The sequence below is a fragment of the Onthophagus taurus genome, chromosome 7 (genome assembly GCF_036711975.1).
Source record: "Onthophagus taurus isolate NC chromosome 7, IU_Otau_3.0, whole genome shotgun sequence".
NCBI lineage: Eukaryota > Metazoa > Arthropoda > Insecta > Coleoptera > Scarabaeidae > Onthophagus > Onthophagus taurus.
Window position 1 is genome coordinate 22,920,628 of NC_091972.1, and position 27,608 is coordinate 22,948,235.

The window sequence follows — 27,608 nt, forward strand, 5'->3', positions numbered from 1 at the left end:
ACTGACTACTTCATTTCCCTGTTTAATTGCATTTAATAATATTTAATTAATGGTCTGTCCTATGTAGTGGACATTTCCTCCTCCACAACACCCAGTGGTCGTTTTAAACGTACAGTGGTACATCTATATAGCAAATAATTGGAATTATCACATCAATCGATTTATAAAGTGGTCGCATTACATTTTATCGGAAAATTAAAATTTATCGAAAAGAAATTGGTGCCAAACGTGCTTTGAAATGAGAATGGGTTGGAAAAGATTGAAATAATATTTCTTAAAAATATGAATTATCCTGTAGCACTAAATATAATAACGCGAATTTAATTATCTTACTTCTCTATTATCTGGTTAAACTACCTTTCCATTTATACATTTTGATGTTTAATTTGCTTAAGTGAATAAGTGGCAGAATATATACCACTAAAATAAACAAAAGAGAATACAATTTATGGTATGATTTTACTAAGCTGACAGAACACAAAGAGCATAATATCTTCAAGCTGGAAATAGAAACGTAAACTTGGGTTAGAGAGAGGCGGAAATAGACATAACGTAAATAGGGGTGATGACAAAAAATCGTGACCCATTTTTTGACATAATAATTTCACGGTGCGTAAACATTTTTTGTTTTAATTTTGAAGGTAATATAAATCGTTCGAAAGCTTTTATCAAAACTGTTATCAATGTGTTGTTAGAAGTAAAGCAAGATTAATCGTGCTTTTATTAAAACAATATTCCAATCAATAAACCATTGTTTATTAATAAATCTCGAAATCAAATAATTCTTGTTTGTCCTGGTTTGGTTGCAACACATACCATAATTCCTCGATAATCTACAGACTGGTAAGCATTGTCTTGGTTAGTCGTTTGGTTTTGTTTCTTCAATCCTCGATGTATACAGCAGTACCAACGTGTTAAAATTGATAAGATCAGAATTGATAATTCAGAGTAGAACCAAATGATTCTTAATTTAAATAAATTATTACCCCACGTTCATAAATCAAACAATTTACAGTAGGGTTTGAGTTCTTCGAAGATGCCAATCACTGACAGGAAGCTGATATTGATGCTATAAAGTTAGAAATAATTATAATTATAATAAAGGATGATATTACAAGTTCAGATTTGAGCACGTCCTGGAATTGTGCCACATATATCACTCAAAATGAATACAATGAATACTAAAATGATATTAAGAAACAAATCAAGGATTTGTCAACTTACAGATTAGACAACGCAAGCTGTGAAGGGGTATTGTACTGTAACAGGTTCAAAAAAACGATTTATTTTGCTTTTTTTGAAGGTTTACAGTGTGTAGAAAAGTGTACAAAAGAATATTTTTGCATCAAGCTAGATAGCTAACCTACAAACATTTTTCGTTTATTTAAAAAAGAATGGAGTTTAAAAAAGAATGCTACGGTTTTAAATTTTTAAACACGATTTTTTCAAAACTATATCGTTAAAATTGGTTAACATGTTTTCTCAGAAACCAATGAACCAATCGTGTTGCCACTATGCACACATTATCGGGCCTATATGTGTATCTACAGCCTGAACTAAAATTCTATTAAAATTCTCACATTTGTAAGAGTTTCTTTCCGAACACCAAACATGAACATTGTAAAAATTGAAATTTATATTTAAAGTAGTTGCAATTTTAAAACTTTTTCATGTTTTTACTTATATAATTGTAGTTCAGGATGTAGCTCTAACCCTAAGTTTTAATAATCTATTCGATTATGTTGATTCAGATTAACCACAGAGCCGCAAATGTGTCAACAACAGAATTCGTTTTTTTTGTTTTGAAACTCAGATTTAAGTTTGATTGTACCGTTTTAATTTCAATATTTATAACCAAATTGTCTTATATTATATAATTTAAATGTTAAATGATAATAAGAAAACGGTATAACGATATTCTTTGTCTACTTTCTAACAACAAGATGGGAAGAAAACGTTGTGGATTATCTTTCACACTAGAAGAGAAGAAGATCCAGCCACCTATAGGATAATAAAAGAAGGACCTAATCGAGAAGATAATAAAGTAAGAGAAGAAAAATGAGACAATTATAAAAATCTACAGGAATTCCAGCAGAGCAACAGAAAGTTTGTTCGTACAGGCCCCAGAACCACCAATAATACAGGGTGGTCAATTTAACGTGAGACTCTAAATAATTTTTTTATTCAAATAATTTTAAATATTGTTTATTTATAAAAAAAATGATCAACCACAAGTATAAAATTTATAATAAATGTTCAAATATTTCCCCACGCACTTCAATACATTTATTAAACCTTTTACTAAAACTTCCTTTACATCTTAAAAGGTTTTCTTGGCTACTATTTCTGCATGCATTTCTTATCCGCTCTTTCATGTTTTCCGACGTAGTCGGTACTTCGCTATAAACATTATCCTTAAGGACGCCCCACAAAAACAATCAAAAGGTATTAAATCAGGTGATCTGACAGGCCGGGAAATTGGACCTCCCCTTCTAATCCATCGCTCAGCATAATCCCGATCTAAAGCTTCACGTACAATATGTGAAAAATGTGCTGGATACCCATCATTTTGCAGCCACATATTTTGTCTTTCTTCCCTGCTCAAATCTACAAGTAACGTTGGTAAGACGTCATCTAAAAAATTTCGGTACTACTCGCCATTCAGCATACCATCAATAAAGTATGGACCGATCAATTTATCACCAATTATGCCACACCAAAAATTAACCGACCGAGGTCATTGATGTTCTGCTTCACGCAAGCATTTTCAACGCTCCAATAGTGCATGTTATGTCTATTGACTTGTTCTCTGTTTGTAAAAGTAGACTCATCCGTAGAACCGCATTCGTTCTTGTGCCCATTGACGAAATATTAATCGATTTTCAAAATCACCTCCATAAAGCTGTTGATGCAATGAAATTGGTATGGGTGATACTTGTTGCGCTTTAATATTCTTAAAATGCTGGTCTTCGATATTCCGGCGTCAATTGCAAGTTGTTGAGTGCTAACTTGAGGATTTACCTCAACGCTAGCTAATACCGCAATTTCCTTTTCTTCTGTAGTTACAGTTGCTCGCCGAGTTCTTTTTCTTGGTTCCACATTTCCAGTGTTAGTAAAATCAGCTATACTATCAGCAACTTTTCTGCCACTTTCTCCATAAATAAAAATCATTTCGACTTTTTCTGCCACACTTAGAGTATCCATGATGTAATGACTTAGTTTAAACACTTTGCCTTAATGTAAAACGATGGAATGAATTCAGGATTTGTTGCCAAGCAGTTTTTATGCAAATTTAGTTTTACCTGTTACATTTTAATACAGTTAAATAAGTCTCTGAAAGCGATATTCTGAAAATACCGACATAAGCAGTTTCACGAAGTCTTGTTTTTTATGCGTTATTTTATTATCAAATTGACAAAGGCGGAGAAATATCGGAACCTTTTAGACCTCTTTCCAAAGGTATTTCCGACGAGAGAGGTCACCCGATGTACCTCTTCTGGATTTTCTTTGTTGAGCATTCTTAAATAGTATTCTAAGAATTAAGAACTAAAGACAATGTATCGAATCGGGTAGGAAAATGTTTAAAAATGTATAAATCTTATTTGTTGTTGCTTTTTTTATAAATAATTTTTTTAATTTTTAATTACTTTACTTTTATCCAGAGATTCAGATTTTACAATAAAATATATAGGGTGCTATTTAAAAAAGTGGTCATGACCTGCATATAACCTTGACAATAAGATCAAGGTCAAAAAATGTTATCGTCATATGGTTTCCCCCTTCACACAGAACAACTTTCATTTGGTTAATTTTTATATAAAATAAACCGTTTTCGAGGTAATCGCTTGTCTCACGTTAAATGGACCACCCTGTACATGGATTACCTAAAATTCTTAACCAGATGTACCGCTACGCCCTGTTGTCAGTGCCATAAATTCTCCTACATATCAGTTAGCAAAACAACATGTCAAGATTCTGTCGTCTTATACAGGAAAAACAGAATCATATGTCAGAGATTGAAGATATGAAGTTAGATTCCCAGAATATCCTGATAAGTTTCGATATAGAATCTCTATTCACCAGAGTACCAAATCCAAGATGCCGTGGATGGTTTTCACCAGAAACTCATTCCGGAGAGCTTGTCAGAATGTGTTCCAGGGCTAGTGGAGTACTGCCTATCGTCGAAATATTTTAGCTTGAAGGGAGAATTCTATACGTAATGCGAAGGGCCAACAATGGGATCACTGCTGTCACCTGTGATTGCCAATTTTTACATGGAGATGTTTGAAGAGGAAGCGTTATGGAAAACGAAATAATGTTTCCATTACATAGATGACTTTCGTGATCTGACAATGCGGAAAAGAGCGATTGAAAGAACGTTTTGACCACCTAAACTCACAACACTCCATGATCAAATTTATCATGGAAACTGAAGCTGCAAAACAGTTACATTTCCTGGAGAAGGACAGTAGACTAGGAAGACAGATACGGGCATAGAACTGAGAGTGTATCAGAAGAAGATAGATACGAACAGGTACCTATAGTTTTCATGCCATCACCATCCACAACAGAACAGATCAGTGATCCAAACCTTGTTGCAACGAGCAGAAAGGATATGCGACAAAAGAATTTAAAGGAAGAAGAAAAATTTGTACAAGATGTACTGCAGAAGAACAGCCATACCGAAGAGAAGACTGAGTAAGTACTACACCGGTTTTATCTGCCTCCATTATGTTTCCGGTGTGACAAAGCGGATTACGAGGTGCCTGAAGATGAATGATATCGAGATACGATACGGTACGGTCAACAAAATATAGAACGCTCTTCTGATAGCTAAAGACAAACTAAGCCCATTAAATGGAACGAGTGCAGTTGGCCAACCGGAACGTAACATCGAGTACCGAAATAAGGAGCAAGAGAGGGACGTCCGACTGAATAAAATCCAACAGTCTGCAGTCTGTTTGCAGACTGCAGTTTGCAGACTGTCAGCAATGCTCTGTTTGCTGCAAAGGAGGACACACCATAGAGTTCGACAAAACCAAAGAGCTAGCAAGAATTAGACATTATTTTCAAAGGATGACAAGAGAAGCGATAGAGTTTCATCAAAAACTCTTAGACAAAAACAACTTAGTTAACCATTAGACAGTAATTAGTGTTAATTGATTATTAATTATTTTTTCATTTATTGTAGTTATTGTCAATCTTTAACCACTTTCGTCACTTCGAACTTGTTTCTGATGAATGTTGCATGGCATCCGATATGTTAAACACTTTATCAAAAAACGCACGGCTTAACCCGAGAATTAGTGATAGTGCTAGTATTGGTTTTAGTTTAACTAACAGCCTTCGGTTTAGGGAAACTAATAATATTAAAGATTTGCCGAAGACTGGCCCGCAGAGATCTGCGACAAGTGAAGATAAACACTTGTTAAACAACTGTTACATAAAAAGTTTTTTTATAAAGTCGAGATTTACCGACATATATGTTTACTATATTCCATACATAATGGGTATCCTGTATTATAAGGTTAAAATTTAGTGTATTTAGGAACTTATAAATCATTATAAACTGAAAGTTATCGCAAATCTCATTAAGTCTATTACTAACAACAACTTGTCTCGAATCTAAAACTCTTTACGGTATCTGCTTAATTAATGCGTGGCCTAAGGTTTTAACAAACTTCAAACGTAATTAAGTTTCAAAAGTCTAAGCCGATTGCAGCGTTCCACCGAAGGTTCAATTCAAGTAATGTTTGATGTCATTCTACTACAATTATAATTACGTGGATACACCACACCGCTTTAATTCCTTTAACGTATTATGTTAACAGATTTTGTAAAATCAAATTGTGCTAACTAATGAATATTTACTACCATGAAGCAGTATGAATGTCGATGGAGATGTATTAGGTTTGCAGATTTGAACCCAAATGGATTCGAATATCGTGTAAATGACGGATCATTTAACGTATAATTTACTAGACAAGCAACTATGGTTACATCAAATTCATTACTACAAAATGTATAAAAGAATCCTTTGATTAAAAGTCGACACCAAATCCTCAATACTTTAAACGATCACTCGATTTCAATATTTCTTTACAACAGTATATATCGATTTGAAACCGACGTTATATTATACTCAGTATCTACATTCGTTATTATTCCTTGTATGAACGGAGTAGATATTTTTACTGAAAATTCCATATTTCTGTATAGGACGTATAAAAGCGGAATGGTTCAATGTTGTGTAAAGTTAACTCCTCTGCTGGCAGTAGAATGGACTTTGTTTATGATTTTAAACATCTGTTTCTGGCTAGGAATCCGCGCAACGTTTTACGACCCGCTGCCCACACTTTAGAAAGTTAAATCGTAAGTCTCTACACTTCGCAATTCTTTCCACTATTACATCGAATAAATAACGTCTTTAAATAACATCTATTTGAATTGAATCTGTTCCCTCAAGAAATTAATCTTCGTGATGGCTGTTTATAAATCGTACACTTAAGTGAAATTTACTATTAGATTCAGAGTTTTAAAAGATATTTTTAAACGCTCTTTTTTATTAATACTACAATTAGTAAATTTGAAACAAACCGCATTTAATGTTTTGTATGCAAACACGTAATGTAGCGTTGAAAGGGGCCTTTGTAACGGGAGTGGTGGACCGTTTTCAATTCGAGGAAATAATTATTTTGGAGGTAGTCATTTTGTAAATCAAAACAAAAGTTCGCTAAGCGCTCATATTCGAATACGAACTAACGAGGGACTTACAGTCAATAATTGGTAACAACAATAGTTGTGGTGGAAGCTAGTCGAAATTGGACCAAAAATTGAATCTACATCCAAATTATCTCCCTTGGTAAACTGATTTTGAATCGATTTCCCTTTATTTCGTATTCAGATAGTTCAGATTAGTAGGTAAAAGCATTAATTAGAAGTGCAATTTAACACACTTAAAAGGCATCGTTATTAAAGCACTATATGCTATAATATATAGCACACACAAATTAATTTTATACTTAATAATATAAGTTAAATTATAAATTAATTATTCAATTTATTATTTATTCATTTTATTCAATTTTCAAAAAGATGGCGATCGAATAGATACCACGTATGTTGTGGCTCTGGCCGTTTATTAAATTAAAACAAGTTGTGTCTTATCAAAAAGTTCCCAGTACACAAGTGATACTGCCTTCTATTCTCTGTGTGATAGTGCAGTGCTTCAGATTGGCTCCCTTTCTTTTATTCTCAAACTATTTAATCTTAAATTTATAAATCTACCACATGGTTTTATCGCGATCACAAACAACGGAGATAGAAGAAATTATTGTCAAGGCATTTCAAAAGAGGGAAATCTTAGAACAGATTACTCTCGCAATTATGACCATGTTGGAAAAACAATTACACGTTATTATCAATAAGTATGAAGAAAAAATTAAGGTTTTAAATGCGGAAGTGGTTGATTTGAGAAAGGAGAATGGTGAGATAAGGATGGAATGTGCCAAAAAGTTGACGAGTTGGAGCAATACAGTCGTAGGAATAATGTACGTCTCTTCGGAGTCGAGGAGAATCACGAAGATGTTGTCTCTCTTTGTCTCTAAACATATGGCTATCAACATAACATCAGCTGATATTGATAGGTGTCATCGAACCGGTAAAAAAACTACTTCGTCATGGGAGACGGAAAATGATTCTTCTATCAAGAAACAGGGAAGAGCGCGTCCTATTTTAATTAAGTTTTTGGGACACGGAAGTAAGAGGGAGGTGCTACGTGGGAAGAAGGGGCTGAAGGGGATGTTGTACAGTGTTACCGAGGACCTTACACATGACCAAAGTGTGTAAGGGCCTTACAAAGATAAGTATGGAAAGTTGAATGTTTACTACTAATGTGGATGTGTTGGCCTTGTCTGAAACCTGGCTACAGGATATTTACACTTTTCATGTGGATGGATATAATGTGATACGCAGAGATCGGTGGTTGAGAAGTTGCGGAATTTGTTTTGTTTTACGTTTTTTTTTGGAATTCTCCATTATTCTGTCTTCTTTCGAGATTGAGCAGTTGTGGCTAGAAGTCCGTTTTGCTTGCGAATGTCTGTGTGTCGGATGTGTGTATAAGCCTCCCGCTGTTTATTACAAAGGATTTCTAGATGAATTTGAGAATTCAGTTGTAAGTTGTCTGAACTTTACTGATCGAATTATATGTTGCGGTGATTTTAATGTTAATTTAATCAATATGGATAATTGCGATAGTGAGTATCTGTTGACTTTGCTAAATTCCGTTGGAGGTCAACAATTGATTGATGTACCTACAAGAATTACTTTTAGAACGGGTTCACTGATAGACTTGTTGATAGTGGAGTGCTCCCGTGCAATTTGTCTGATCATGATATTGTATTTTGCGATGTTGGTATGAATGTAGGTAGACAATCTCCAGTGTTTAAGTCTTTACGACTATTAAGCCGTATTGATAGTGTATCTTTTCTGCTTGATTTAAAATCAATTCCATTCAATTTTATAACTGATATTAACGACAAGATCCCATTCTTTACAAACGCCTTAATTGATTTATTTGATATTTACGCTCCAATAAAGCAATGTCGATTTACGAAGGCTCCCGCACCCTGGTTGACTGATAATATTAGATTAAAGATTAAGTTGAGAAATGAAGCAAAACCCAAGTTTAGACATGCGGACAGTCCGACAAGTCATCTTACTACTGCAGCTATAAGAAATGAAAAGCGAGCTTATTTTTGTTCTATTGCTGTTATGGGCAATACCAAACAGATGTGGAATAACTTGAAAATTTTGAACTTAAAACCAATTCAAAAATCTTGTCTACCTTTAAATTTAAAACATCCTGATCAGATTAATGATTATTTTGTGGGCAGTGTAAAAGACTTTATTAAAGATTTGCAGGCTTTTGACATTGATCTGTATAGTTAGTTATAGCACTGAGTTTTCATTTAAGACTGTGGGGATCCCTCTGGTTTCTGACGTGATTGCATCTATTACATCTTCTGCTGGTGCTTCTGCTGCTTCTTCTTTTGGTACTGATGGAATTTCCATTAAGATGATTCCTCTGGTTAATCCTCTGCTCAAAAAGAATAACCCACGAGAGTGTAGTGCCTTGCGACCAATAAGTATTCTCCCTGTTCTTTCTAAAGTTTTAGAGAAGGTTCAATTGGTGGAGTATATGGAGACCAGTAGTTTGCAAAAATAATCGGGTGTTCGATGTGTGTATAGTTGCACAACATTATTGTTAAATCTAACTGATGATATATTGTCCGCTGTTGACGTGGGAGAGAGTGCTGCTCTGGTTTTTTTAGACTACTCAAAAGCATTTGACACTGTTAACTGTTTAGTGAGTGACCGTTAGATGGATCGACGGAATAAGACGCAAAAAGAGAGTAGAATAAAAACCGATAAAAAAGTTATTGGTTTTATTTTAAATACGTAATAAGTAATATTACAACATGGTGGCAGCAGAAAATACTAAATTTGGAGTTTGACAATAGCGTCTCCATATAATTTCGGAGAAGAGTAAAAATCTTCGAAAAAGAAATAAAGATGCCAAGCGACAAAGGAGGTCAAGGTCAAGCAACGGGCCAGGAAAGCAGCGTGGTTTATTTAGCATTAAATGTGGATCCACCTGAAATATTTAATTTCACAGAAGCAGGAAAATGGCCTCAGTGGAAGAAAAGGTTTGAAAAGGTAATTTACTGTCCAGTGTTACCCCTAGGTAAATACCTAGGACTTCAGTTTTGAGGTTAATAGTTTTGTTTTCAATAGAGGTTGCTCAAATTGATCAAGCCGTTAAGAAGATTTCTTCATGTTTTTGGACTTACAATCATCTCATAGAACTTAGAATCATCACCAGCAATACGATGCTGACTTATCACTAGTGATAGTTCATTTGCGTTTTTTGAAATTTGGAAACATAATTGTTGCGACCAATTGTTTTTTGATTACAGAAATTGTAGGGCAAGATTGTAGAGCAAGTTTGGGTTTCAGTTATTAACCCTATTTTTCTGCTTATTTCGCAGGTTTGATTGTCTCTCCCCAGACGAATTCCATGACCTAAGTATGTATGTATGTAAGCGTGGAGTGCGTAATTCTTACGCTCGCACTTAGTCCCCAGTGGGCCCCTTGTGCATTCTCCCTTGGAGGCTCACAGAATAGATATACAGCGTGTCCCGTTATCTTCCGCATCAGAGCATTATACGGTTGTAGGATACATTATTCTGAAGCGATCTTTCTAATAAATTTTTTTCGAAATGTTTATAATAACCGCACGGGAACTGTTTAAAGGAACTGTTTTTCGTCCAATCAGCAGATCGCAAATCAGACTCAGGTAATCGGTGCCACCCTCGGCCGGTCCGCTACGCCGATGATAACTCGTTTCCCACGTGTACTCACCAATAAATTCGTCATGGAAAGAGAAATAAACTTTTTCGATGAATCAAAGTTGTCCGTTATTGGTCGTCGTTAAACAGTTTCCGTGCGGTTATTGTAAACATTTCGAAAAAATTTTATTAGAAAGATCGCTTCAGAATAATGTATTCTACAACCGTATAATGCTCTGATGCGGAAGATACGGGACACGCTGTATAGATGAGGCTTGAGGTGGTATGAGAAGGTATCTCGTTAGGTCCTAAGTATTTATACGAATAAACTTGCTCCATGTTGGAATTATTGCCCCATCTTAGTAAACTGAGCTCGTCCTCGTGTTTCTGGATTTTCTGAGTTGTTGGTAGAGTTTTGGTGTTATAAGTGATTATTTACATTGTTCGTTTACTACGGTAGTCTGATTCAATCCGAATATTCTTAGCACCCTCTACTCGCGCTCTTGATCGGGAAGACGCGGGTTTCCGGAGACTGAGGGACTTGTATCTTGTGTGTACATATCATAAACGGAAATAAATAGATGAAATAATGTTTGGGATAATGGCAGAGACACTTCCCTATTTCGGGATTATAGATAAGTATCTACCTGCTACCTGCTTTTGTAACTATATTAAGTGTGTTAATTAATTATCGTACCCAACGTCATCATTGCAAGTATGCAACCAATATCGCGATTTGTGTATTGCAATACCAATACTGTGATATTGGTCGCATACTTGCAATGATGACGTCGGGTACGATAATTAATTAACACACTGTAATTACTTCGTCAAAGTAATTCATTAGGAGTTTTAGTGACCACAATGGTATTACAGGACTCTATGATTGTTTAAAATCATATATGTTAGCGTTAAATCTAGAAAAGACTATTTTTGGAAGTCAATGTTTTTCAGAAATGTATATAAACTAATGTTAAGGTATTACAAGAATTAATAAAATTAGCATAAACTTCATCTTTTATATGTACTGTATACCGAGGTGTAATAGAGTCTTGTGTCTGTTAGCTGAGAAAACAAATTGAACCCGCAACGGTAGTTAATAAAATTACAATCTTATGACTGAATGAATAAAGACGACCTTTTGCATTTGAATAACCGATCCTGCTTTTGATATCCCAAGGGTGTTTGTTGCCTAGCGACCATAGGTCACGTTGTTTCAGGTTACACAATTTGCTACTTCAATTTTCAATTAATATTGTTAATTTAAATAATAATTGATAAAAGCCGGAACAGATTACTTTAGTTTCATTTTACTCAAACCTTTTTTTAGCATTTTTTTCGGTTACGTTTCGGTGATCCCACGAGAATGTTTGCCAATAAAGCGAAACACAGTTCGATATGGACAGTAAATACGTTTCGGACATAGATTTTTAATCTTACTAATGTAACAATGTATTTCCACTAATTAACCAATATAAACAAAAATTTTATTTCAACAGATAGTTAGACAAAATTAATGAAGTGTGCTTTAATATCTATTTCACCGTTACAGTTCGTTTAATCCGTTGCACGACGTTTAGTAGTTTTTCCGCTTGAGATCTAATTGCAGCACGAAACCAATTAGTAAGTAATTAGGAAACGATCAAGCGTCTTCAGACGTTGCGATAGCAGCAATGCGTCTTTCTTGCGGGTGTTTCAAAGACAGTTCAGAAGGAAGCCAAAATTTCCACGTTAAAAACATTAGGAATGCAGTTTGCGGATTTCCTTTTGAAACCAATTGCTTTGATCGAATCTCAAAAGAGTTTCAACCATAACATTTTGCTTTGATATAGGAAACGTAAAGGTCTAATTTGGCTCGGATATCTGATCACTCTAAACAGAATGCCGGGCGTAACGATATGGTGTTTAATTATGTCTCTCTGTATCTGCAGCAATACATTAGCACGTGTATGGTATAAATTAAGGATTTGATTTGCATAATAATTAAGTTATTAAATTAATTAAAAAAATAATGTTAATTTATGAACGGTTAAATAAAATTATGGAATCCTAATTGAGTAAAATCTCATAGAAAATGACGTTAATTAGTGCGGATATAAACGAAAGGTATCGCTCCAAAAATTTACTCGAGTACGTGCCTTTGTTATACAATGAAGGGTTGTCGGGCGTATTTTTACGTCAGTTTCGTTTTTAGAAATAAGCACGTACCAAAAAAATTGTGTGGCATTTACGAAGTTCGGAGTTTTTATACCACCTATAAATTTAATCTCATACAATATCACTCTTAAAGCAAAATCTTTTATTTTGTAATTATATTTTTGTACAATCTGTTGTGCTACAATCTCAATTAACAATAAATCATATTTTTTTATATTTTGCATAGCACAATTGTATAACACCTTAGTTACTTATTTTGGACACAAAATTAAACAAGATAATGTTTTGCAGCTTTTCCCAGTGGTCCAGTCTGCTTTACACATAATATAGATAAATATTGTCATATTTTTATTGTTTTAAGATCATAAAACAGAAAAACGCGCGCACTGCGATACGCGAAACACACAATAGGTTATTACTGCTTTTGTAATAATTCCGTACTATTGCTCGCGTTTGAATCGACTAGTGCACTAGGCCACTAAATCGAACGGCTTCATCCTCTGGAAGCGACACAGGACATCCTCGTTGTCGATAAGGTAGATGGCCTCGATGTTGGGATGATCGTGCATTCTCTTCTCATGTTTAGATGCAAATGATGCAATTTTTGATGACACCGACGGTTCCAAGTCGCGATGGAAGTCGGTGTTTCTTATGAATACTAAATGCAGCTAAGTACTTTGTTTGGGAATCTTTGAGTCAAACTTGCATTTGTCTTGCAGGTACAACCCCACAATTGGATTCCGTATGTCCATTTTGGTTTTAGTACTTGCTTGTATATTAGCATTTTTCTTACTGATAACGTTGATTTTCTGCCAATAAGCCAATATAGGTGTCTAAATTTGCTATCAAGTTCCTCACGTTTTCTTTTGATGTGAGATTTCCATTCGAGTTTGGCATCCAGCGTTATTCCAAGATATTTTGCAGTGTTGGCGTAAGGAACCATTTATGTGTACTGGGACATAGTTTACTTTCTTATAAGTAAAGTTTATGTATGTCGATTTATATGTATTTAATTTTATTAGTCATCGTTTGGTCCAGTTTTCTATTGAATTTAAGGCCAATTGTAACTTATTTGCTGCAACAGCCAAGATCGCTCTGTCATCTGCGAATGTAGCTGTTAAAGTTACTAATTTTAGCATCTTTGTTTTTTCTGTAGATTTTTGTAATTTTATTTATATCTTGTAAATTTGTACGCATTTGTAGATTTTGTTGATGATGATCATTATTAATTGATCGAAACCCGTACCAAGTACATTTAATATAAACAAACAGAGACTTTAAGAGTTTAATTTCAACTTCCCAAACTTTACTATTTGGCTTTTGCGATATGGACCTTTTCAAAAATCAAAAGTTAAAGTTTCTGGTATCTAAGGAAGGTCAAATGTATAGAGTAAGTACAGTGTTCGGCCAAGCACACTTCCTTGAGGAACTCCGGCTTGTATTTCATGTAGTGGTGAATAAGCGTTTTCGTATTTTACTCTAAAATGTCATTGATGGTAGTATTTGGTCTAGTTTGTAATTTATACCATCTAACCAGCCATTGTCGGAAGCTTGTGCAACATCCAAAAATACGACCGAGCAGACTTCATTTTTTTCCATTGCTATTTAGATAGTATTCGTTATTCTATGCACTTGGTCTATTTTTGCATGTTTCTTGCACATTCTGAAATCCAAATTGATGTGTTGGTATTAGGGCTTTTTCTTCTATGACAGGTTTTAGTCTTTTTAATAGCAATTTTTCAAGTAGTTTTGATAGTAAGGGTAATAATGAGATTGGCCTATATGATGTAACATCTGTGCGGGGTTTACCAGGTTTTGCTTACATTATTATTTCAGCAACTTTCCATACACTTGGGAAGTATTTCTGTTTAATAGCAGCATTAATTATGTGTAATAGTTTTGTAATCGCCCATTTTGGTATATGTTTCAATGTTTCTCCATTAATTAGGTCATAGCCTACTGATTTCTTTATATTTAGTTTTTATATTTCATAATACAGTTCTTTCATTCCTACACATGGTATATTACTCTGCTGATCACTTTGAATTATGCTAAGAACACTATTTAACATAGTTGTTGGACTGTCTGATGTAAAAGTTTCTTTCAGATGTTCAGCAAACAAATTAACTTTTTCTTGATTGCTCTTAGCCCAATTTCCATTACTATTTAGAATTGGAGGTGTATGTGTTTTTGGAACTTTAAGCTTTCTTGTTGCCTTCCACAGAGAATAGTCAGTGCTGGCATCGTCAGTAAGGGCTTTTAAGTAATTTTGAATTTATTTTGTTTGTGGCTATCCGTTAATGCTCTTTATTCGTCTGTTATTTTATTTAATTCAGTTCTATCACTAGGAATTCTATTGGTTTGCCATTTCTTTCTTGCTTTCCGTTTTTCTGCAATTTTGTCTCCAATAAATTTAGGATAAATGTTAGATTTAGGTTTTGATGTTAAAATAGGTTTTCAGGCACAGGCTGCGTTTTGTATGTCTTTTAAGAACTATTCTACTTCCTTATCAATTTCTTCATTTGTTTTCATAAGAGCATTAAGATGAATTTTATTATTTAATGTTTGTTGAAATAGATTCCAATTAGTGAATTTATTAGTTGGTGATAAAAAGGGTTCTTTGTTACATACTTTGTTATTTAGAGTAATAATTACTGGTGAGTGATCTGAGTCCAGCCCTAACTCTTCTTCTATGTTTACGAAGTTAAGCGATATATTTATCATAATAAAAAAAATCAAGCTGGTCCGGAATTTTACTTCGTGTTGGGCAGTAAGTTTGCTTACCAGTAGAGAGCACCTCACGATTTAGGGCGTCTCTTGCATGTTTCAGGTCTCTTCCTTTTGTATTTGTCAAGCTAGAACTGCTGTTACAGATATTAAGCCATTAGCAGTTTGAACTTTTACCACTGTAGTTTTATGTTGTTCAGTACTAATTGTATTGTTCAAATAGTAGTCTTAGTCTATATTACTTTTAATGATGATTGCACTTTCACCTCGAGCCGCATTACTAGGGTGAATTGTGTGATAAATATTGTAATGGTTGATGTTTATATATGATGCTTGTATAAAGTGAGTTTCGGAGATAAGATATATATCTATATTGTTTTCTTTAAGTATTATTGGTAATGTATTTTCATGCTGTCGAAGACCATTGGAATTACACAGCATTATTTTTAGTTGCTGCTTTTTAGACATTTTGATTTCTTTTTTGAATCGCTTCTTGGTTTAAGTTGTTTTCAATGAAATCTAGACGTGCATATAATGTTTTTATTGTTTCTTCTTGTTGAAGTATTTTTCTAGTATTAGATCTAATTTACTGTCAACCTTTTTATCGATTAATGTAGTTACACTTTTCTCTGCAGTTTCACCACTCGCTTTCTTTTATTTGAATTTACTGTGTTCGTATTCCTGATGGCTTGTAGTTCCTTAATCATAATGCATCCTCGGTAGTTCACTGGATGATTTTTGGCTTTAGAGCATTCACTGATCCACTGTTCCCCAGCGCATTTAACACATCTCAGATTTTTGTGACAGTAAGCTTTGGTGTGACTCCAACCTCGAGACCTTTTGCACTGGGGCATTTGTTTTGGCTTCCTGTATTCTTCGATTTTGACACGCATTCCTAATATGTTTGTTATTTCATGGATTCTTTTTACATCTTCTGACGGTGCAAAATACAAGATGTATAAAGGAAGAGGCTCTTTTGTTTTGTGTTTTAACATTTGGGTTACTTTACAAATATTATAATTACGCTCCAATAGTTCATCTTTGGTATCATTAACATCACAACTTTTATGCATCTTTTTAGATACTTTCAGATTTCTGGTTTGCTTAAATTCATAAGTCGACCAGGACAAATTCTTTTCAGTAAGCATCTTTGATGCTTCTCTGTACTTTTGTTCCGAAGCGCATGCGTTAAAAATCCATCTTTAATTACGCTTTTGAGTAATTTATAAATATCATCATATTGTTTGAAATTATAAATTAATATTGGTGCGGGTAATAATACCTTTGTTTGCGCCCGATTGTACGGGTTGCTTTTCAGGTTTACTTTATAGAAAAGAGCCCATGAATAAATCATGGGAAGAATATTTTAAAAACCTGTGCATAGAGTAAGAACATCTGCGTCTTGTTATAGCAGTGGATAACAAATAAAGAACACTAAAAATACTGAAGGACAGAAAAGTTTCTAGAAACAGTGATGTAAGAAATGGATTTTTGAAATACATTGGGAATATATTATTACCTTGATATTATCTATCCAGAACAACTAGAATACAAGATTTGTTATCATATCCGCAATCGGTAAACCAGTTAACATCCCCACCAGTAATATTCATCCCTCGGGTCGAGCGTAATCATGCAACTTGCGTGGTGCATAAATAACCCTAATTATAATATATTACTAAGAGGAAACAGGCGAAAATCTATAAATAACTTATATTTACTACTATAAAGGAATTTTACGTGGCTATTCCGAATTGAAATAAGAAAATTAAAATAAAACAAGTTTACAATTACACCGCAGGTTTTCATACAAAACTAGACGATTGGTATAAAAGGGCTGTATTATGATTAATGTTACCTATAGGTTGGCTAACGGAAGCTTTGGAGAAATAAATTTTGAACTGTCAATACAGCAGTCACGGAATATTATTAATAGCCACTGAAAAGTATACTACTTCATGAGTATTGTGAGTAAAATTGATGAGTGTAAATTTATATAGGTATATATATGCGATAAAATTTATCCAATTAATTTTTAAATTTAAATTAATTCGTTTTTATCCTAAAATTAAATAATTCTCGCATATCGTATACTTTATAGATAATATTCGTGAGAGTACGGCTTCATAAAGGGAGTTCCACAAATATTAAATACCATCAGATCTGCCCAATAATTAGCCAACGCACTGGAAACGTCTGTGCACCCATCTCCAAACAAAGCTATTTCCGGTTCCGGATTGCTTACAGTTCGGGGAATTCATTGCGCTTGAAAACCGACTGCTACGTGACTATATTCAAATATTCGCGAAAACAACATTTACCGATAGGCATTCTGACTAACCGCATTCCAACAATGAAAGGTAAATATTGTAGATAATTCCGGGTACATGAAATAAAAAAAATATATAAATGTCTTAACAAAATTTGCATATTACGAAAGATAGTACTGCTAAAAACCTATTTTTGTATTAAGCAAATGAAATGAAACAATTTTTTTATTTTATTCATGCAATCCACTTTACGCTAGTTGTTCAAATTTGATGAGTTCGAATAATTTATTACGTGGTCTTGCCGTCAAATTATCGCCGCAGATACCTCAACGAGGCTACGAAGAGCATTTAAATCAATTATTTTGTTGGTGTACACCATGGTCTTCATAATTCCCCATAAATAATAATCAAGGGAGTTAAGGTTGGGTGACCGAGGAGGCCATGAAACAGAGCCACCTCAACAAGCTCTCTTATTTACAAACACATTATCTAAATAATCATATATGATTAACATTCCTGGTTATCGACTATTTAGGAATGATCCTGCCGATAGAGGAGGTGGCTAGCAATTTATATTGCGGATGAATTGAAAACAGGTATATTGGACCACAGTAATTCACTTGAACAATGCTGGATATCTTTTTCTTTCAATAAATTAAAAATTTGTTTAGGTGTATGTCATAGGTCTGAAATCTACAATAAAAGATACTTTATAGTCTCTCTAATTTATCCACGCTTTGATCTTTATGTACTCTGTGGTGATTTCAATATCGATTTGCATGACCTGATGGACGTATTATATTGTGATGAGTTTCTAGAAATGGGGAGAATTGGGGAGTTTTAAAATGGTATCAACTATTGATCAACCAACATCCACTAAAAGTAGTTTAATTGATGCAATTTTTTGTAATCATCGTGATCTTATCACTGAAACAAAAGTTGTTCCTGTACACAATGTAAGTAATCATAAACTTATATTCTATAATTTTAGTTTAACAGTTGAGGTCAGTGACTTTGCCTAGGTATATCAGGTCTTTGAAAGATTTTGATGATGTATATCACCTACATGTCATTGACGACAAGGTAAACTTACTAAATCATTTGTTGATCTCAGCTATTGACATATATGACACCCGTGTGAGAGTAACTTCTGCCAAGGATCCCTGTCCGTGGCTTACTGATAATGTTAGATTGATGCGGGACTTAAGAGATGAGACTCCGTCAAAATTTAACACCAAATCAGCCTGACTGAACTTACTATAAAGAATTAAGAAATCTTGTAAATAGCGCTAATAAGTGTAAAAAACGTGCTTACATTACTCATGCTAACAAAATAAGAATTTATTACAAAAAAACGGCGATGAACTAAATAACTTTGTCTCGGAAACTCAATGCTATGGCCACTGTGGGGTTGATAATTTGATTAATGACTTTGGTAAGACAAAATTTGGCCCTAGTGTTTTCTCATTTAGGTTGGTATCCGAGAGTGATATTTAGCTGAATTACATAACATACGATCAAATGCTGTGGGTGCTGATTTGCTGTAATCTTACCTCATATAACAATTATTATTAATACTTGTCTATTAGAAGGTGTTTTCCCTTCAATATGGAAAAAATCCATCGTGATACCGGTGCCAAAGGTCAGACACATAAACATTTTGTGTTCCTTATCAAAAGTATTAAAAAAAATAATTAACAGACAATTGACGGAGTTTCTGAAGGCTGAGGAGTTCCAGTGAATGAGTCTGGTTTCAGGGAAGGACATTGCTGTGAAACTGCTCTGAACAATATAGTGGATGATATTGTTACTGCAACTGACTCCAATAGATTGACTCATCTGGGGATGTTGGATTTCTCCAGAGCATTCGATACTCTCAACCAAGGCTTGTTTCTGTCTCATTAGCTTTTTTCAAAATATACCTTAAGGGCAGGATTCAATCAGTCAGTATTGACCAGGTGAACTCACAGACTTACTCCTCTAGACTACCCGTGGCGAGTGCAAGCTATTGTCAAAATGATATGCAACCTAAACAGCATGGAGGGGCAGAAAACTCCCCGCGACCGATGTTGCCGTATATGACTACCTTTACGTTCTACTTGCACTTGATTGCATCTTGCATGTTGCATCAGTCTGGCGTCGTTGTATATTGCATTTAACCAAACTCGTATGTGGTCTGATTTTTGATGAAATGTCAATTCGCAAGTATGTGGAATGGTCTGGTAAATATTACTTTGGCTATGTAGATTTCGGAGCTGGTATCAATAGTGACGCATTACCAGAGGCAAAAGAAGCATTAGTGTTTTTGCTTGACTCTTTGAATAAGAGATGGGAAATTCTTGCTGATTGGTGTATACTTTTAGACGAAGAAGGGCGGAAAATTAAATGGGATTTCTTTAATAAGCTTGTTACTTTGCAACAGACTGAAGGCCTACATGCTGCTAACAAATTGACAAAAAGGCACATAGATTTCCGACGGGAAATTATGAAAGTCAGATTGGCTGTACAAGTTTTTAGCACAAGTGTTGCAGATGCTTTGGATTTCTGCAATACAGATCTTCATTTACCGACTTTTGTTAACTCAGAAGGCACATCAAATTTTTGCAGAAAAATGAATAATGTGTTTGATGCGCTCAATTCCAAAAATATCTTTTCGAATGCTACTTGGGGAAAGCCATTATCTTTCGATAATGAAGCTTCCTTCTCAGATTTTTTTAAAAATTCCATATGCTACTTAGCTACACTTAACTGCTGACTGATAACGGAGAATGTATCCTAACCACTCGTAGAAAAACTGGATTCCTAGGCTTGATCATATCTATCCTATTACTATTCGAAGATTTGGCCAAAGAAAACCTCACGGACTACTTCCTAACGTACAAAGTAAGCGAAGATCACATCGAGATGTTTTTTATCAGATCGGCTATCAGATCAAGAGGTGGATTCAATAACAATCACACAGCGAAACAATTTGAAGGTGCCTACAAGAGGCTTTTATTGAAAACTAAAATCGAACTGCTTCAAACTTGTAAATGGCGTGCGCGTGGACAATACTTCTATTTTGACAGTAAGTAGTGGCAATCAAAAAGAGCATGCCGATGATCTTCTGAACGCTTTTTCTGAAACCGAAACAGACGAAGGAAGGGAACAAGTTCCGTATTTCGGAAATTTGTCTCCATATTTAATCAATGTTACCGAGTACATATCTGGTTTTGTGCCTAGAAAAATAGCCAAGTCAATTAAATGTGCTATTTGTGCAGATGCTTTATTTGCGATAGAAAGTAACTCATATCTTTTGAACAAAAAAAATCGGGGAGGATTGTTAACTGCTTCAAATGATGTCGTAAGCATTTCTGGTATACAGCTGAAACTATTTTTAGGTTTTACGTACAATCAAATAATCATCCTGATATTTTTTCTCAGAAATTATTAAGTTTTAGAAGAACATCAGAGAAACAAAAGAATTTTAGAATAGTTTTATCTATCTAACTCAGGAAGGGTAGGTTGAAAGTACAAATAGAGTCAAAACGTGCCCTGTTATGAGTTAAACATATTCCCCAAATTTCATTTTCCTAGCGTTTATGGTTTTTGAGAAAATGAAATTAAACCAAAATTTTCCGCAATTTTTGGAGGGGTGTAGCTCCTTAGGGGAGCCGAAGTCGCCCATGGTTCATATATCAAAGTACCCTTAAAATTCACTAAAGAATCACCAATTGAAGTTTGTTGCAGTCATTCAGATACACCCTGTATAAGCCTGGGGTTTGCTCTAAAATAATACCGCAAGTTGTAGTAAAGGAAATATGCACTATCTTGAATGCTACATTCGCTTTTCTGCCCCTCCTTGGACTACGGATTGCCCTACGTATCTTGGCAACACACGCTCTTATAGCAGCTACTAGGGAGGCGCGGTCTAGTGTAGTAAGTCTATGGGTGAACTCGAGTGCTTTGGAGATAAGGTCTGGGGTCCCGCAGGGATCGATTCGACTATTTAAAATGTACACGATAAATTTCAATAGCTTCGCTAATTTCTGTAGCGTTATGCTGATGATACTCAGATTTATCTGTCCTTTTCTGAAGGCCACTTTGATGAAGGCTTCAATAAATTTAGACGTGACTTGCATGGCATTATCTATGGGACTCGGGAATATTGCTTAAAGATCAATTCTAATAAGACCCAGATCATTCTGTTTGGGCCCCCGAAGTTAAAACAGAAATTTATTGGGGGGTTTTATCACCTGTCGATAGGAAAGTCTGTTAAGTAAGTCTGTCAAAAACCTCGCACTGGTCATGGATGAGGCGGTAAGCTTTAGGGAACACACTAACCAGTTGATTGGTAGAGCTTATGGCTCGTTAAAATTGATTTACTCTAATCATTACAGTTTCGACTGGCACACAAAAAAGCTTTTATGCGACTCTCTGCTATTGTCACACTTTAATTACTGTGACAGCATACACGGCGCTTTTTTGGATTCGAGGCATCAGGGAAAAATTCAAAAGCTTCAAAACTCGTGCACCCGGTTAATTTTCGGCATTAGGAAATATTATCATGTGTCTTTTGGTTTTAAGCAGCTAAAATGGCTGAACATGAAATCTCGCAGATACATCTACAAGGCCTACTTGTATTATAGGGTCATCAGTGAAGGTACCCCTCCATACCTGCACTATAGGATTAAATTCAGAACGGACGTACATAATGTTAATCGTTTCAGGGGTAGACTAATACCTCCTTCCCACCGGATAGAGTTTTTCAAGCGGTGTTTTTCTTATCAGATATATGCCATATACAATAATTTACCTCGGCAACTGATTGGACCACCCTTGAACCGATTTAAAAGAGCATTGAAGTGATGGGTGGATGATGGAGGGCTTTAGTGAGTAGGTAGCTGTCTATGTATGCCTGTACCTTTTATCTCTAATTCTGTTATGAGTTTTCATTATTTCCTTGCAATTGGTATTGGTGTCCTTTTTATCTTTTGTTTTGCCGCAAACGTTCTCGATTTTGTCAGATATATTCCTACATTCCCCAACTTAATCAGAGCCAATGTCGCCAGGGACTGATATTGTATTAACTGTATAGCCTCGGCCTGAAGCGACCTAGGTTTAATCGGACATCATCATACATTTCTCATCTTAATCAAAGCCGAGGACGAGGCCTCGGCCGCAAACGACCTCGGCTTACATCGATCTCATAAAATCATGCATTCGTCACTTTATCACTATTTTTTAACAGTGATTATCAATACTTGTCGCGTTTAGCATAGTCATTTTTGATTTTATATTTCAAAATTTATACAATTATAATTACAATTATATTCGTGTAGATACAGCTGTAGGATAAAAATACTTCAAAGGACTGAACAAATACTACCCCATTTAGCAAAGAGAATCCGGCCAACATTCAAAGACTTAATAGAAACGTCTGAAAAATTGAGCGAGCTGGGTCTGCATTTATCCAATTTACTTTTCAGAGAAAACTTGTAAGAGGACGTAATGAGATAGCTGCAGAAACCTTGTATTAACCAAGATGATGTGGACATATTTAATAATATTAAAGTTATATTGTAAAGATTATTTAAAATAAATTTGAACAATTAGTTTAAACGTAACATTTTTAATTTATAAATGAAATGTGAATAAATAAAAGGACAAAACGTGAAAGATAATCCGATAACAAACGACCGCATAAATTTAGTGTGAAATGGACGATCGCACCCTCGTCACGTCATATCCCAAATTGTTCAGCAAAACCCAGTAGAAATATCTTTAAAATTATAGCGTAATTCTAGATAATTGTTGGAATAAGTTATACAAATTCAAATTTCTACACAATCTATTAAAACCGCAACTAAACCAATTCGTGTTCCACAAAATGTGATTAATTAATATAATAAATAACTTTAGATAAATTTATCGCTACACTTTCAAAAGATTTAATACCTAAAATAATTTGAAATGACCACTGAAATTTCTGAAATATTCTTTGTTTTTCGTTTCAAGTTACAAAAACGATCTGGCTCCCTGTGTTGTAATTTCGCGTGATAAATTACCCCAAAACCGTTGTATTCTGTCTGGCATTGTTACACGTACACAGAAACATCTAGAATTCTCAGCGGTGCATAGCACGCGCTATCTCGTAGTACAAACCATTTATTAACTTTCCCCACGAACAGGGTAAAATCATTTAGGGTTATGATGAATTATGACCTAAATAATTAGACCGTAACGAATGCATTCCAATAATTTAATGTGTATTACCTGAAGATAAAGTACAATTTTGCACATAACCACTCCAAAAAACCAAGTCATAGTAACGTCCCATACTAACGAAGGTGGTAAACAGAAGAGAAGAACCATAAAGTCGGCAACTGCCAAATTAGTTATAAAATAATTCGTGATGGTCCTCATGGAATGATTTCTATAAACAGAAACGCACACCAGCGCATTTCCCATTAAACCAACGACAAAAACAGTTGTGTGCATAATAATCAATATCCACATCCACGTTCGTGGAAATATAAAATCTCTAATTTGACCAAGAAATTCTTCTTCGGTCATATTAAATAATCCGAAAGGATCCGACGCCGTGCAATTCACACTCGTACAGTTCGTCACCAACTCCCTTTTGCGTCTTTCGTCAATTCTATCAATCCACATTTCCGGTTCCGGCGAATTTGACACTTCACTTGATAGATTATAATCATCAGCGTGTGAAAACGGGGTCGCTATTGTGAAATCTTTTGCCTCACGAAGTTGGTTCGGTTCCTGAATGTCAATAGGAGACGATATGAACTGGGTCGCCGTTATAGAGTGGCCAATCGTTGAGATTAACAGGAAGAGTGTAAAGGTCGTACGAGGACCCATCGTTAACCCACTTCTTTTCCAGGATGTCAATATCTGAAAGAAAAGGAAGATTTAAATTTTATGTAGACTACTCAAATTTAACTATTCTATTTTTGGGAGGATGAAAAGGTTCAGAAAATAAAACGAAAATCTGTAAAATTATCCAATAGCTTTTATCATTACCTCTAACAGTTTTAAAAGTAGTCTATAAATTTTCATAACAATCTCATATTTTACATCAACCACGACATGAACATGAATACTGCTTTTCATAACTCCAAGAAAATTTATAATGCATTTGTAGAGAATGTAATAGCGATATTATAAAGGTTAAGTATTATTCTATATAATGTGTTACGCTAATTTAACACCCGTTTGAGGTCATCTATAATCGAAAGAGGTTTAGAATGGTGAAATTTAAATTCATCACAAACAATTTATAATCTATTCTGAAACAAATGGTTAAATTGCTGTAAATCTTATGGATTAATATCCAAATATAATTGGAATTTCGGCATCTATGATACATTGAGGGAAACTGAAGAAGAGCGATTATTATTTATAATACAAAGGCGTATAGAAACATTAATTTCTTCAAAGAAGGATATGAACTCAGAAACAACTTTTGGAAATGCCAAGATGGAAATCTGCCTCTAATCGATGATAGCGGTAAAAGAAACAAACTTTACACCATAATGCGTAACCTCAACATACCATCCAAATTCGAGAGGCTGCAATTAATGAGACTGTACATGCTGAGTAAAAGGGAAACTCTACGCGAAATCAAAGTGTCTGCAGGACTTTGTCTTTGACAAGATGTCCTTGGCTTTACTTAGACAAATATAAGCAATTGATATCTTACTATTCTAGCGTGATTATGCACAGGAGAAGTATACAGTATTCTTTCCAGCAAATCAAAGAATGTGTTTGGAATGATGATGAACCATTCACCAATAATCGGATCCTCTCTTCCTTTGCCGATCTTAACGTTCTTGTCACCCATGACAATCGTCAATTAATTTTTATTTATCCGTCTCAATCATCATCATAATGCTTGGCTAAAGGTTGTTGTGGACCTTGACCTGCCTGACTTTCAGCCGTCTTAGGTCTTCCACATCGTCCATAAATCACTGAGCATGTTATTCAGCAGCAAGCGCAGTGTCTTACAAATGACTAGTCTTAGGAATTTAAAGAACAGTCCTTCATACGGTGTCGTAGGCCGTTGTGTTAGATCCACAAAGGTTGTCTTCTGTCAGTTCTGAAAGCCAACCTCAATATAAGTTGTAAAACTGAAAACCCAATCCATACAACTCTATATTTTCCTTGAATTCTACCTTTACCAGAAATTGCCTTGAGAGTAAAACGTATCATTGCTACCAGATATAGTATATTGAACTGCGGCATTTCCTCGAATAATTTGTCTTTCAGTATGGTGTCGTTTCGCAGCTGAAATCAGTGAAAATAAGATATGTGTCTGCAATGTACTCCATACACTTCTCCAGTATTTGCCGTAATGCAAAGATATGGTCTATTGTTGACTTATTCTTTCGGAAACCGGCTTGGTACCTACTTACGACTTCTTTTACGCTTGGTTGGAGGCTGTCACATAGTATATTCGATAGTATTATACGCAACAGTGAGTAATGTGATCCCACTATAGTTGCCATAATCGATGAGCTAGGTATTTCTTAATATTCTTAACAGATGGGCAGGCGACATCGATGAACTCTTAAAAGGGCCAGAAGACGAAGAGGAAAGGATCAATACCAATACCGACTCTATCAACGAGGGGAGATTGTTAACGAAGACCTTGTAAGAAAAATTTGGTCACAACAAGCACTGTTAGTGTCAAGTGTCAATCAATATTTAGTAGTCAAAATTCTTGACTTCTTCGTCATCATGGGCATAGCGTGGAGCATACACCAGCACAATATTCATGTTTATTTTGTAGGTCTTTAACTGCATCATCATCACTCTATCAGATAGTGTAATGGATTACTCTTACAGCCTCCCTGCTAAAAATAATCGCAACTTCGTTTCTGTTTTTTATTCTCTCATCACCTGAGTAGTATAATATGCTGCCATATTATGGTATGATCGTCAATTTCTTCTTCTTAGGTCTTTAAATATTTATATACAGATATTATTTAAATGTCTTAATAAACTTTGTGAGAGGATCGACTTCTTCACTTATTGTTAGTGATTATTATGCAAAACGTATTGATTTACACGATTTTGGAAACGAAACAACTTTACAATTCCTTTTTATGGTGTTACAAGTTGAGCTTGCATCTTTACTATACTTGGAAAACTTCCTAGCCTTTGTATGGTACATATGAAATAAGGTTTTGGGGCACCCACGACGAAGAGAAAAATAAATACAAAACAACCATTCTGCCGGTTCGACCAACGTCGCAAATTTCGACGGCGGGAACCGACGTTTCGACGAAATTTTAAATTATTTATTTGGCAACGAACATCGAGTACATTTTAGTGTTGCGGTAAATCGTTCGAGTTCGACTTTTCGCTACGCGTAGTCGGCTTAATCATAAAAATTCCAAATTCAATATCGTTTTATTACTGTTACAATTTTTACCGATTTATAGTGACAAAAAAAATTCAATAATAATTATTATATCGAATCTTTTGCGTTCACATAAAATAAATAACGAATGGCTTGGAGGCACAATCCGGTTTCACAGGAGGCTTTGTCTTTGTAGACCGATACAGTTTGACAATACATATATCAAATTTACGTCCTTATTGATCATATTCTGGCAGGGAGCATTACAAGGTTATCTGAGACATTTACCACCGATATATCAAATGGAAAATGAAAGAATATAAAACGTAAATGTAACTCATTGATATTCACATTTTAAAATGAAGTGCTTGATTACACTTGAAATGGCGATTGAAAATGATAATTGCTATTTGATCTCGCTGCTGCATTTCGATCGATGGGACCAACGACAGGTGTTTAGGAACAGTGTTCGAATATCAACTAAAACATTTTAGTTCAGCAAAACTTTCAGAGTTCTATTTTCGAAAAGACGAGCGAGGAATTTATAGTTTTCTCATAATAAGTTTTAAAACTTATTGTGAACTGTTTTCGTCATTTTAACGTTAACGTAATAGTAATAATCATTCCATAATAAATTGCTACTATGTTAAATTAGCGTCAGATTTAATATAACCTTGTTTGAACGTTTTAATTAAGCGTCACTTAAGGTTTATTATTGGATTTCATTATATCACCCCCTTA

The 27,608-nt window shown here is 34.8% G+C and overlaps 1 protein-coding gene across 1 annotated transcript in view; it reads right to left on the reverse strand.

The window, feature by feature from the left end:
- LOC111425112 (orexin/Hypocretin receptor type 1-like) overlaps positions 1-27,608 on the reverse strand; it is a 128,003-nt gene that overhangs the window by 56,847 nt on the left and 43,548 nt on the right. Inside the window, exon 2 of the mRNA XM_023058893.2 lies at positions 23,759-24,397. Within this exon, the coding sequence (XP_022914661.2) occupies positions 23,759-24,364 (606 nt within the window). The 5' untranslated portion in view covers positions 24,365-24,397. The remainder of the gene's footprint in view (positions 1-23,758; positions 24,398-27,608) is intronic.